This window comes from Equus przewalskii, chromosome 5, assembly GCF_037783145.1.
Source record: "Equus przewalskii isolate Varuska chromosome 5, EquPr2, whole genome shotgun sequence".
Classification (NCBI taxonomy): Eukaryota; Metazoa; Chordata; class Mammalia; order Perissodactyla; family Equidae; genus Equus; species Equus przewalskii.
Window position 1 is genome coordinate 74,466,349 of NC_091835.1, and position 13,670 is coordinate 74,480,018.

General features: G+C 56.1%; 1 protein-coding gene across 3 annotated transcripts; it reads right to left on the reverse strand.

Annotated features, from left to right (window-relative positions):
- Positions 1-676: 676 nt before the first annotated feature.
- Positions 677-4,765, reverse strand: CD63 (CD63 molecule). Of its 3 annotated transcripts, none has more exons than XM_070621573.1 (8): positions 4,364-4,765; positions 3,100-3,176; positions 2,005-2,193; positions 1,754-1,828; positions 1,558-1,653; positions 1,307-1,447; positions 1,016-1,099; positions 677-834 (listed from the first exon to the last, which is right to left on the reverse strand). In XM_070621573.1, the coding sequence occupies exons 2-8, from the start codon at positions 3,163-3,165 to the stop codon at positions 769-771; spliced, it is 717 nt and encodes a 238-aa protein (XP_070477674.1). In that variant the 5' UTR covers positions 3,166-3,176; positions 4,364-4,765; the 3' UTR covers positions 677-768. The 3 variants fall into 3 exon arrangements, with proteins under 3 accessions (XP_070477674.1, XP_070477673.1, XP_070477672.1); XM_070621572.1 differs by lacking the exon at positions 4,364-4,765 and adding an exon at positions 3,964-4,317; XM_070621571.1 differs by lacking the exon at positions 4,364-4,765 and adding an exon at positions 3,720-4,286.
- Positions 4,766-13,670: the final 8,905 nt, after the last annotated feature.

Below are 13,670 nucleotides of genomic sequence, written 5' to 3' on the forward strand. Positions count from 1 at the left end.
CTGGGGGTTGCAGGGGGACTGTCGCATCTGTAGATGATCTTTGAAGCTGCACCTGGAGGAATGGCCACCAGAAGGCACTGTTGGACTTTCCTTTTCTACGTGGAATAAGGTCACAATTCAGTGTCTGGAGTGGAAATGGCCATTATCTGTTTTTCTTGAGGGTGCAAGGGAAGTGGTGAAAAGTGGTAAGGGCCAGGCTGGGTGGTTTCCATGGAAGAAAGGCCGTATCCACTAAATTCTCCTATCAAACTCAAGAAGGATGGACACTGGCCACACAGGTCACCACCCTGAAAGGAGCCAGGCCCCCTTGGTGGGGGAGGGAGTTTCTAGGCCCTTAAAGTGGGCAAAGGACCAGGGAGAAGATGTCCATGGTAGACGTGGGCAGGCCTCTCCCAGGTAGGACCTTCGTGGGGAATCCCTTTGACTTATGCAGGAGAGAGCTTCATGAACGCTTCAGCACTGAGCCTGGCAGCACACAACTAGAAGACAGGGAGGGCAGTGGGCCACGGCCTCCTCCAGGTCGCTGCTTCCACTACACTCCTTTCCCAATACCCCCCAAAACAGGCCTGCCTTTCCCAGAGGCGCAATTAGAACAAGGTCCCAGAGGACAGGAACGTGGATGAGGAGAGAGAAGGGAGGAAGTATCACTCTTTAAGACAAAGTGAGACTCTCTCTCTTTTTGGTCTGGAAAAATAATCCGTTTAATTGAAAAACCTGGAGTACACTGCCCCATTCTCCTAGATGAGGGGGCTGAAGAGACCAGACCCCCTACATCACCTCATAGCCACTTCGGATACTCTTCACAAGGCAGCAGGCAAAGACAATTCCCAGGACCTAGGAGACAGAGAGGCGGGTGGACAACAGTCAGAGGGATGAGGGACCCCGGACCCACCCAAGAGACCCCAAACACAGCCAGGGCTCCCCTCCCCAGGCCAGCACCTCCTGCTCAGCACCCTCCTCCTTGCTGCCCCTCCTGCCCAGATGCCCTGGCCTGAGTCCCAAGGGTGCCTCTCACCTCCACAAAGGCAATGCCCAGGGCTGCTGCAGCCACCACCAGCACATTTTTCCTCAGCCAGCCCCCAATCTTCTCCACACAGCCCTGAAGGGTGGCAGGCACAAAAGGCAAGAACACCATCAGAAACTTGCCACCCACTGCCCTCTGTACCTTTTACCCCACCCCTAGCACACCCTGGTGCCCTCCCCATCCCCAACCCCCAACTTCCAGAGCCCCAGCCCTCTCCACCTCCAACCCTGGTCCCTCTCGCCAGGTTCTGCAAATCTCCTGCGGTCTCAGCCTCCTCCCTACCTTGGTATAGATGTCCTTCTCGGTGAACTTAGTCCCGCAGCCCTGAGTGACATTGACGCAGCAGGAGTCAGGGACTTGGCCCTTGACCGGGAGAGGGATGGTCTCCCAGTCAGTATAGTTAGTTGCGCCGCAGCAGTGGAACTGGGGGAGAGGACAGAGACGGAAGAGGGCTGTTCGGTGAGCGTCCACCCTCAGTTTGGGGAGGAGACGCTTCCTCCCTGGCCACCTCTGCTCCCAGCAGCCCCACTCACTTTTTCCTGCATCCTGTCCAGGATCAAAGCAGTGTGGTTGTCTTTTGGATAATTTTGCATCTGCTGCTTGAAGTCCTTACTAAATTCTGACATTACCTGGGAGCAGGGAGGAGCATTGTTCAGGTCGGAATTCTGGGCACCTGGGACCCAGAGCAGCCAGGCCTGAGGCAGGGCCCTCCCCTCAGGCCCCGCTTACCCTGTCTCTAAAGACATAGCCAGCTATGGCTGCGGCCACCTCCACCAGCGTGATAAGAGACAGGAAGACGGCAAACTGCAGGAGCAAAGGGTGGGGGTCAGGTTTGGAGTCTGGGTGAGAGGGGCCTGCTGTGGCCCACCAGTCTCTGGAACACCGACAAAGGTTTTTCCCAGCCACCCTCGTGCGTCCCCTCCATAGAATTGCCCTTCCAGTAGTCCCAGGCACCCACACCGGCTCCACAGCCCACTCACCGTGATCATAAGACAGTAGTTCTCCTTGCAGGCCCCACAGCAGCCCACAAAGGCCACCAGGAAGAGGAAGGCACCCACTGCGATGATGACCACGGGCACGAGGGAGCCAGTGGTGGCTCCCGGGATGATGGTCTGACTCAGGACCACCTGGGTTGCTACACCCACAGCAATCAGACCCACTGCGCAGGCCTGCGGGGAGGGCAGGTCAGGGTTAGGCCTAGACCCACAACCCATCAGCCCTCCACGGTGGAGGGCAGCGGGTGCACCCAGGACACAGACTTAACGCCATCAGAGAGAAACAGATTCTCACACTTCCAGGAAACTTTTGACTGCGGGGGTGGGGAGGGGGAGGATGACCCATCCCTGCTGCACAGTTTGAGCAAGTACAAAAAGAGAAGTTCCCAGAAAGCCTTGATCCCAGGGCATATGTTCCCAACCAAGAGTAGTGCTCCCTCCAGGGCTCCCAAAAATACCCTCTCACTATCCTCCGATGCCCACCCCATCCTCATGAGCTGAGACTAGGGTTCCTCAGGCCAGCTAGACCAGCGAGGAGAAGGAAGTAGAAAAAAGTGGGCAAGAGTGGGGTGCTCCCCCCAGACAAACAGCAGCCTCTCAAGCCAGGAGCCCAGGGCAGGAGCAAATTGAGGTGGGCAGAGCGCTTCCCCACCCGCTAGCAGCTGGGAAGGGTGAAGAGGGATGAAGGAGGGAATGGAGAGGAATGAGGGGTGGGCGGGGGAGAATGGAGAGAGGAGAATGGGGAGCGGAGAGAAGCCCCGCGGAGATAGCATCAGGCCGTTGGCTGGTTGCCCCACTGCCCACATCACACGAGGTTGGGTCACCAAACAGGAAGGGCCAGAAGGGGCTTGGGGGAAGGCGCTGCGCTCCCAGACTGGCCATTCTGGTCCAAACCAGCCTCAGAGGCCCCTGAAAGCTGGAGGGAGGGGGTGGCCGTGCAGTCTTCAGCCCGTTGCCGGGCTTTCCTTCCACATCTGGTCTCCAGCTGCCTTCATTCTTGGTCCCTCAGCCCTCAGCACTCCGCAGCCAGGTCTCCCTGCACCCCGCCAGCGCGCCCGGACAGGGCCCCTGCCCACTCACGCAAAAGGCCAGCAGAAGAACGTAGAGCATGAACTTGACACATTTCATTCCTCCTTCCACCGCCATGGCTGCCGGGCCTGCGCCAAGGGAAGGGCAGGGGGATTAGAGCCGGCCGAGGGGGCACCTCAGTTTCCGGGCTCCCCGCCGGCCCTCGAGGCCTTCCCTGCCCGGCCCCCATTCCGGCCCCTCCCACCCGGAAACCCGCGGTCGGATCCACGTCTCCCAGCCCCCTCTTCCCGGCCGGAGAGGGGTGGGGGCGGCCGCCGCGAAGCCCGGACCCCGCCCCGCAGCCTAGCGGGCCAGGGACCGATCGGATGGCGCCGGTGGGGCCCAGCCTGACGCCCACCCTCGGCCGCCAATCCCCCGGCGTCTAACACCCCCTCCCCACCAACCAGCCCCGGAAACCGGTCCTCAGCCCCAGCCCGGCCCCGGGCCACCTCTCCCCGGGCTCGGACCACCCCCAAAGAAGGCCGGCCGCCGCCCCACCCCGCCCGCACGCCCGGGCTCTGGAACTTTTCAAAGTTGCAAAGTCGCGAGGACCCCGGGAGCGGCCGGAGCGCGGGCGGGTCTCCGGAGGCCCGGGTGCCCCCCTCGCCGAGTCGGCCAGGCCCGCGCCTCACCTGGGCTCCCCGAGGCTCGCTCCTCTCGCGCCGCGGTCCGGGGCTCTCTAGCGGCGGGCCCCGCTCCCGCCCCGCTCGCTCGCCCGCGGCCCCGCCCCGGCCTCCAGCCCCCTCCCCCGCCGCCTCCCCAGCCCAGTGGCCGGCAGCCTCCCTCATGTGACGCGGGAACAGCTGCGGCCTGAGTCACCCGGACAGAGAGGGGAGGGCCGAGCCCCCCGCCCGGCCAGGGCCACGTGGCCCCTACCTGGAGGACAGCGCCCAAACCCGGACAGGGAGGGTCCCCGGGACCGGACCTCACGGCGCCTGGGCCCTACTGGCGCCCCCAGCCCGCTCCGGGGCAGGAGGGCGGGACGAAGCGCCGCTCGTGCCCTCTGGGTCAGGGAAGCGGAGGAGACGCGTGGGAGCCAAAGGAGGGGTCAGCGGCCCAGAGCTACCCTCTGAGTGCCCGGGCCGGGCGGCACAGCTGAGGCAAGGTGACAAGATGGTCGAGCAGAGGCCTCCTCATCTCCCACCCAGAGCCCACTCCCTGCCTGTGGCTCCATCTCAGTTCAAGCCCCCACTCCCATCCCCCAGTCAGCAGAGGGCGCCGTTGGCTCCCTGGGATCGGGTGGGGCCAGAATAAACACTTCCAGAAAGTCGCTGACCTCACGTCCTGGGAGTCCCCCAACATTCTAGAGTGGGGGTTCTTGTTCCCCCTCTGTTAGTGCCTTCTCTATTTTCTAGGGCTCCTGAGTAGTGGGCGGAGAAGGGGAGGAAGCCCTTCTCCGGGGCCATCCTACCCAGTCAAATCGCGACGCTTGAGAATCCGGTCCCTCCCTCCGGGGGAGGATTCACAAGGTCCGTGTTCCGACCAGTCCTGGATCAGCCCGTCCTGGTGCGGGCATCGGGGAGGACACTAAGGTGGGCATGGCATATATCCCCTGGATTTGTCCCTGCCATCCTAGCTGACAGCCTTTCTCATTCCAATGGGCAAAGCCAAGTGAGGGCTGGAAGGGGAGGTGGCGTCCTCAAGCTGCTTCTCTCCCTTGTGTGCCATGGTGGTCCCCAGAAGGAGCTGTGTGAACAAGCCAGGGACAGAAACAGCCCCCGCCCCCAGCCAGGGCCCCGCCCCTTAGGTTCTTATGGTCCCGCCTCAAGAACCACTTTCTGAGTCTTGGTGTGTGTACACAAAGAAGGAAAGAAACTGTAAGAGCAAAAGAAAGGAGATCTGAGCTGGGCTGAGAACCAGTTTCCAGGATTACAACCTTCCAGCAAGACACATCAAGCCCGTTCTGGACCTTACTGCCGAGTTACCACAGCAGGCAGACTGGAGGAGGAGCGAAGATGCTGAAGAAAGGAGTATTCATCAGTTTCTCTATTGTGCTGCCACTAGATGCCCGGCATGTGCTAGGCATGGGACCAGCAAGGCGAGGAAGACAGTGGCCCTGCCCTCTGCCAGCAGGCAGAACCAAGCCCACCCTGTGAACAGAGGCGGACCCCCTGCTGGCAGCTGGACCAGCTCAGAGGGAGGGAAAAGAAAAAGAACGAATTTCACAGAGGTGGGTGGTGATTTCTGAGGTGACCTTAGAGAATGAAGGGGCACCTGTCAGTTCCAGGGACAAGGAAAGGGCCAAGTATAAAAAAGGAGTAGTTTAAAAAGTCCCTGTAGCTTGGGGTTGGCTGGTTCAAAGGGCTCAAAGCGAAGCCAAAGGGAAGGATGTTGTGAAAGACGACAGGAGGAAGGTGGTCTGAAGTCAAGACTGAGAAACTTTAGACGCGTAACAACCAAGTATAATGCTTGGTCTTTGAACAAACCAACTGTGAAAGACATTTTGGGAACAACTGGGGAAATTTGAAAATGGACTGAGAATTTGACATGAGAAAGTAATTTTATTGGCTATGATGATAGTCTGATTATATAGGAAGAGTACACTGTTCTTTAAAGATGTATACTAAAATATTTAAGGGTGGAATGTCATATCTGTAACCGCTTTGGGACACTTTACAAAACAATAGAGGAAGCAAAAAGAAGACAGTGTAGGTGATAGAACTGTTGAGAAGCTGGAAGGCTGTGTTGGAAATATTCTAAGGCGACGGGGAGTGTGCGACATAACTGAGAGGATGAACCGTCTTGGAACTGGCTATACTGAAATGAGGAGGAATGAATGTTAGCTGGCCTGGAAGATAGCTGGGACATCATTGCAACAGTCGAAGGAAGAGCCGACGAAGGCCAGAACCGCAGAGAGGAGGGAATCCGAACAGCATTTCCGAGGCACATGGCAGGACCGGGTGTCTGCTTACCTGTCAGAGGAGGAGAGGAAGTAGGGAGAGTCCAAGATGACTCAGAGCTTCTCAACCCAGGCGTCAGGGGAAGGGGTGGTGGTCACCCAAGGGGCATCCAGATGGAGACGTCCCACCAGGAATCGGGGACGTGACACTCAGGAGAGAAGAGTAGTTAGAAAAGAGGTAACAAGTGACCTCTAAATCCATAGATGAGAGAGCCAGAACGAGAGAAGAGAACAGAGAGGGAGACAGCCTTCCATTTAAGGTCCATGGGGAGGGTTAGCAGCCAGCAGAGGAGCCAAGAGGGAAAGGCAGTTGCTGACCCCTGTGCTCTGCCGGCACACTGCTGGGCGCTTATCCCGGTTACTCATTTAATCCCCACGACCGCCCTGTGAGGTCCACATAACTTGTCCTGTTTTAGGGATAAGGGAACAGGCTTGGAGACAGGGAGAGACATGCCCAGAGTTCAAGCCAGGGAAGGGCAGTGTTAGGATTTGAACCCCGATCTCTGGAGCTCCAAAGCCTGAGCTTTTTCGCTTCTCTCTCAGAGACGGAGAGAAGAGAGAACTTCATGACAGGAGGAAGGGACAGTGGCCAGAAGCGTCAGATAGTATAGACAGGCCAATTTGGGTGAGAAGCAAGAGAAAGCCATTGGATGGAGTGGCCCTCTCCAGAGCAGTGTCAGGGCAGAATCCAGAGCACCTGCGGGGCCCCAGGAGGTAAAGACATCCACGTGAGCAGGAGCAGAGCTGAGGGGAAGGTCAGGAGAATGGGGTCCTCCGAGAGGAACCCAGGGGAAGGGGCAGAGCGCAAACCGTGGCAGGTGCAGCAGAGTGGTGGCGGCAGCCTGGTGAAGCCATGGGAGAGAGAGAAGGGACCAGGGAAGGTGGGGAAGGACAGGGGCAGGGAGCTCCCAGAGAACAAGCCTGTGTGGAGTTGGAAGGGGGGTGGGCAAGAAAGACCCATTCCTAGTCAAATCTGTAGAGAGCAAGAGTAGAATGGTGGGTGCCAGGGGCTGGGGGAGGGAGGAACGGGGAGGTAGTGTTCACTGGGGGTGCAGCTTCAGCTTAGGAAGATGAAAAATTTCTGGAGATAGGTGGTGGTCATGGTTGCACAACAATGTGAACGTGCTTAGTGCCGCTGAACTGCACACTTAAAAATGGGTAAAATGGAAAATGTTATGTCATGTCTATTTTAACACAATTTTTTAAAAAAATTTTTGGTTTTTTTGTCCTTTTTTTTATTCTTTTGAATAGCCCACTCCCCCAGCCTGGAAAGTTGACATAGAGCTCTGTGTGCCTGCTGGGCTCCAGGCAGGGGCCTCTGAGTGGGGAGGCTGCTGACCTCAAATCTGGCCCTTCACGTCATGTCCTTCAGAGCCTCTGGCACCTGCTCCAAGTGCCTGGCATCTAGACATGCCACCCAGCCATCCAATTAGCTCAGGCCGCTGTCCCTTGGGTGCCTGACACTGGTTGGTGGTAGGTGAGCTGGGGTAAGCACCCTTGCCCTTCCCCACACAGCGGAGCCAGGCTGCCTCCAGCTCCACCACACCTCCAGCCAGGCCAGCAGCAGGGCACGGGGGCCACAGGTGTCCCAAGTGAAGGTAGTGCCATTGAGAAGACATAGGCATCGGCTAGACTCAGTGCAAAGCACAGCAGCTTGTAGCCAGTGCGCGAAGCCTCCTGAAGCCCAGATGCACACAGGGAGTCCAGTGCTTGCCACACAGATACCTTTTGTCCCCACTCAGCAGGGCCACTGGGAGGGGGCTGGCTCAGAGATGAGGCGGAGTTGCCCTCATAGGAGAGGCACCTGTGAACTCAGAACTGCCACCTGCCAGTAGGGGCGGGGGAGCATGGGAAAGGAGTCGGGAGACACGAGGAAGGAGAGGAGGGAAGAGGAGAGTTGACAGGTGAGGAGAGACAGGAGGAAATGGAGGAGGGTGGGAGACATGGAGAGGCTGCGCGAGATAATAGGGAAAAACAGACGTGAGGGAGAGGCGTGGGAGAGGAAGAGGAGGAGACGGGGATGGGAGAGAGAAACAAAGGGCGGTCAGCATCAAGGCCATCTCTTCACTGGAGAGGATAGGAAGGGTGGTGGCTGGAACTTAAGGTCAAGGAACTTGGGTCTGAATTGGGGGCCTGAGATTTAAATCCAGAGGCCCCAGCTCTGGACATGAGGGAGGCTTGGGTGTTTGATGACCGTGCCCAGACTGCAGGGTCACATCAGAACAGGGGAGTTAGACATCCACTGGCTGGTGGAGTCTGGGGCATCGAGAAGGGTCTCCAGTCACTGTGGTGGCCAACTTTGACTCCCCCAGCTGTCTGGGCAAGAGTAGGTCATGGCACCGTGATGCTCAGGAGAACATCATCATTGCCAAAGTCACCTTATATCCTCCCTTCAAGGAAAGGGAGGCTCAGAGAGATGAAGCCACTGACTCAGGGACAACCTGCAGGTGAGACCCAGGATCCTGACACACCAACTCCAGGGCTGGGTGTGCCATGCCCACCACCAGCAACAAGCGCCCTGAGGTCAGAAGCACTGGTGTGAGAGGACACATAGGTGGGGCGACTTTGGCTAAACTCTCACCCTTCTTGAGCCTCAGCTTCTGCCCAATTAGGCAGGAGGAAAACTGCTCCCTTCCTAACCCCACGGGGTGGTTGTGAGGCTCAGAGAAGAAATGAAGAGGATCAGATTTGTTACCTTAAGATGATAAAGGCTTTATCATACCCTGTTTTTAGACTCATGGGAATTAAAATGATTTCACTTTGAGAAATATCTGGACTCCAACCCACTTGGGGTGGCCAAGGAAAGGGTTGGGAGGGACAACCCAGCCTCCCTTGGCCCTTCCTACCCACTTTGGCCTTGGCCCAGAGCTCCAGTTCAAGCCCCAAGGCCCATCTCTGTTCCAACTCCACCTCACCCCGCCCCCCACTGCCAGGCTCCATCCTCAGGGCTCTGCCTCCATTCTTACCATTCCTTTCTCCACTCTTTGGGCCCCCAGCCCCTGACTTCTGGCCCTTCGTTCTCCCTACCCTTGCCTTACTCCTGTCCCAGCCTCCTCCCAGCCAGTGTCACTATTACCAGCAGGGTCAATCCCGATGCCCAGCTGGTGAGTGGCCTCCTCGGGCACCGCCTGGGCCCAGAGCTCAGCTACTGTGTGGTTCTGGTCCAGGACCGGCTCAGAAGTGCAGTGGTCTCCACCTGAGAGTCACAGACCCGCACACCTAAGGTTTCTCCTGCGATGGAACAGACATGAACAGGGGAGAAACGAGAAAGAGGCAATGCTGTCGCAGGGTGGTGAACTCAGGTTTCTGTTCCTTGGGGCTGAGAGGCAGGGGTGGGCTGAGGAAGAATTCATTCATTCATTCATTCATTCATTCATCCATCCTTCCATTTATTGAAAGCCTAAACATGCCAGGCATTGGGACTATATGGAGGTAAGTAAGACACGGCCTGCCTTCAAGGTGATCACAACCTGTGATACAGTGTGGTGAGGGCTATGACAAAGAGGAGCCCGGAATGCTGGAGGCCACCTGGCACAGGCCAGGGGGATGCAGCAGGGCTCTGAAGCCCTTAGGGGCATTCGCCGAGGCTGTTCTCAACTGTGGGGCTCCTCCCCATGGATGTGGTCTTGCACCTCAGGGAACGAGGGGTGAAGACACAAGGCAGAGTTTGAATGTGTGGGGGTCGCTGGCACCCTCAGGCAGAGCCCAGACCAATTTGTCTTACCCTCACATCTGTAATTTCTGGTTCCCATTCCCAGACCCCAGCCAGACCTTTTGGTCACCCACACACCCACACCATTGCTACACACACACACATATATCCCTCATCCAGCAACAACCTTGACCTTCACTGCCCTGTGTTCTCTCCCGGAGATTGGATTCCCTCTGAACATTCCTGCCTCCAGCTGCCCTCTGCTTCCCACCAGCTCCCCTCACCTGGCAGTCTAGATCATGCTTTGTCACTTCCTGAGTCAGCACATCCACCAGCATTTTTTTTTTAAGATTTTATTTATTTCCTTTTTCTCCCCAAAGCCCCCCAGTACATAGTTGTATATTCTTGGTTGTGGGTCCTTCTAGTTGTGGCATGTGGGATGCCACCTCAGCATGGCCTGATGAGCGGTGCCATGTCCGGGCCCAGGATCCGAGCCGGCGAAACCCTGGGCCGCCACAGCGGAGCACAGGAACTGAACTACTCAGCCAGGGGGCCAGCCCCTCCACCAGCATTTTGAAGTCCCTGGAAAAGCAGACTTTGCACTCAGACCCCTCCTTTTCTTTGACCAGCATCTGGAATAGTGGTGCAGATTGCCAGCAGAGCTGGGCAATGGGGCCAGCCTTGGCCGCTGTCCCCAGGAGGACCCCACCACGGGCCTGGAGAGGGAGCAATAGGTGAGAAAGACAGGAAGGGGTGGGGAGGCCTGGGGGGACCAAGAGTGAAGGTAGGAAAGAGGGTGCACCCGAGGAGTTGGGGGCTGGGCCTACCTTCAGAGGATAAGGGGTTATGGGGGCGGGGGCTCCTCTGGGAGGCCATGAGCAAAGGAACATGTAACTCCCAACGATTCTCAGAGCTTCCCATGTGTATCCTGCCTCCACCCAAACATGAACTCTTTAGCTCCCTCCTCTCGACCTCCATCTTCTCTAGAGGGCCTTGGGGTTAAAGAGGTTAACAGGGCTGCCAGGCGATCCGGGCAGGATAATTATAGGGTTTAGAACATGGTGTGGGAGAGGATGGTAATTACACCATGATGTCCTCCCTGGGGGCTTTAGGGTTTGTGGACAGAGACCTGGGAGGGGTCCAGTCCACCAACATACCACTCCCAGCCCAGAATAGCCTCCCTATGCTACATTTCCAGAGGCTCCTAGTGGGAGGACAAGGGAGGGGGAAGGCTGGTAGTGAAGCCCCCCTCCCCTCAGCTGCTTCTCAGTGACCCAGCCCTTCCCCTCCTTGGAAAGACCTGAAGTGTCAGGGAATGAGTCTGCTGACCCTAAAAATAGGGACTTTAGGAGGAAAAAGCGAGAAGAGATGGGATTAGAGATTCTAAGTTACTGCCCAGTGATCCCAGCTCTGATGGACAAGGCCATTTGGAGGTGGGAGGTGGCCTGTGTTGTTGGGGTGCAGGATAGCAGCAGCCCCTCCTCCTTACAGTGGTTCCCATTCTGGGGGCAGCAGCTCTGAGACTGGCCCAGGTGTCTCTGGCCTGGGACCCTGGTGACCTCCCAGGACCTGCAGCTCCTCTTCCTTAGGATGTAAGGGCCGCTCTACCAGAGGCTACACTAGCACCTCTTTCCTCCAGCAGCTCCTGAAACCTCATCCCCTGCCCTGGGACACACCCTGCTTCTCTCCCAGTAGCACACACCCTACAAACCTCATTGCCTCCCTTAGGCCCCGACCCACATTTGCGATCAACCAGTCAGGACCTTGAAGGAGGCGGGCCTGAAGGTTGCCTGGGTAACGCCTGGCGAGGGGCACCCCTGGCTGGAAGACAGTTGCTAGGGAGACCAGGACAGTGGGCGGGGCCCCAAACCCTCGTTAGCCTGTATCGGGATGAGAAAAGATCTAAATGTCCAGATCTCTCCCAAGTCCTTTCCCGTAAAGCCAGCAGAACTCCCTCCTCGGGTCAGGTCTAGGGCAACTGGAAGTCTGAAGCTCCTGAAAGAGACTTCTTAGGGGTTAGTTCCTGCAACTCAGAAGAACACAACGGTACCAAGCGTGAGGGAACTCAAGGAAGGGGCGAGATCTAGGAGGGGCTGGAGAGGGGAACAAGGCTTAATGCATCATGATATAGAACTTCTTGGACTAGAAATCTAAAGTGAAAATATGCAAAGTATGCAAAATAAAAAACCAAAGTGGTTTTAGTCCCACTTCCAAGTGGAAATTCCAGATTCTACCGCCAGATGGCAGTCTTGCCCACTCATTGGATTAAGTGCAGCCCTGGAGCCCGTGGGTAAGAAGCCAGGAGGGGGAAATCCTTTCTGTCTGACAAGTTGTCGCCGACTCTCGCTCTCTGGTATTCGGCAGATATTCATAACTCCTCGTAGCCACAAATACACAGTTTTCTCTCTTCAACCCGGCTCTGACCAGATCCAGTTAGCAGGATTCATTCATTCTTTATTGAAGGCAGCTAAGGAATTCTTGGGTGAAAAAAGTTCCTGTTTCCTTGGGTCTCCCTCACAGCGTGAGGGTGATAAGTTGGGGTAATAGTAATGAGTAATTAACTCATTTAGAACTGTGGATCAGGCAGTTAATCCTCATAACCTTATGAAATAGGTACAATAGTGTTATCCCCATCTTACTGGTGAGGAATCTGAGGCATGGAGCCAAGTTCATCCAGCCAAAAAAGGGACTTGAACCTGGGCAGCCCAGTCCAGAAGCTATGTGATTACACAGAATGGCACAGCTGTGGCTGGGAGGAGCATCTACTAAAGACCTGGGAGTCAGGAATGGACTCCTGGAAGACATGTCTAAAGTCTCATCTATACCGAGACCTGAGGAAAGAGTAAATTTGGCCAAGAGACAAGTTTGGGGGAGTGGAGGTAAGAGGGGGAAATTGTTCTAGGAAGAGGAAAGGACTTGTGCCAAGATTCAGAGATGCTCAAGAGAAAGAAGGCAGTGGCTGCATCAGGTTTCTGGCACGGATAATTGAATTGCATTCACTAAAATGAACAACACCAGGGTGGGGGCACATTTTACGGGGCGAGAAGGAGTTCTCTATTTATCCTATTTAACCTATGATGTTTGAAGTACCTTGGGACATCTGGATAGAGATATCAAGGAGGCATCTGGCCTGGAGTTTGGCTGGTCCTGTTTACCGAGTGTCTTGTCTAGTCTGTACCTTCCCTGAGGAAAGGGGCTGAGTCTCCTTTATCTTTGCTATCTTAATCTCTCATACACCTACCACTAGATACATGTTAGGTGAGGAGGTGAAGGCTGGGTCACCTCTTCTGAGGAAGGAGAAGGTGACACCCCCTCTGCTGTCAAGAAATTTGCAATTTTGCTGAGGAAATGACGTCAGAGAATGTATGGTAAAGGTAATCACTGCTCTGGGAGATCAGAAAGGAAAGAAAAAGAATCATGAAGAAGGAGCCCATGAAGGCCACTACTGACTGGCTACTATGAAATCCTCATAACCATTTGAGGGTAGGCAGTATGATCCTAATTTGATAGATAAAGAAACTTGAAGAAATGTTGAGATGCCCATGTCTCGGACCAAAGCAAGGGAGGGAATCAGCTGTCTAAATTTTTTTCCCATTCTGCTGTGGTCTTAGTTCCTGTTCTCTAGGGAAATGGATCATCTCTTCAAAGTTCCCTGGCTTGGTCCTCCTAATCCAACCCAATCTTTCTCCCTCACACCTGGCCCCCAGTGTCTTCCCTCATTCCACTCCAGTTCCCCAGCCCAACTCCGTCTTTATGTCTCGTGCTCCATCAAGCCAGCTTTTTTTTTTTTTTTTTTTTTGAGGAAGATTAGCCCTGAGCTAACATCTGCTGCCAATTCTCCTCTTTTTGCTGAGGAAGACTGGCCCTGAGCTAACATCCATGCCCATCTTCCTCTATTTTATATGTGGGATGCCTACCACAGCATGGCTTCCAAGCGGTGCCATGTCTGCACCCGGGATCCGAACCTGCAAACCCCGGGCCCCTGAAGCAGAACATGCGCACTTAACTGCTGCGCCACCGGGCCAGCCCCAT

Excerpts from the sequence above, each read along its gene's own strand:
- CD63 (XM_070621573.1), bottom strand. The coding sequence starts at position 3,165 with ATGGCGGTGGAAGGAGGAATGAAATGTGTCAAGTTCATGCTCTACGTT. Across the intron at positions 1,654-1,753 it reads GCTATGTCTTTAGAGACAGG|GTAATGTCAGAATTTAGTAA; the intron begins GTAAGCGGGGCC and ends CCCTGCTCCCAG. Across the intron at positions 835-1,015 it reads TGGGCATTGCCTTTGTGGAG|GTCCTGGGAATTGTCTTTGC; the intron begins GTGAGAGGCACC and ends TCTGTCTCCTAG.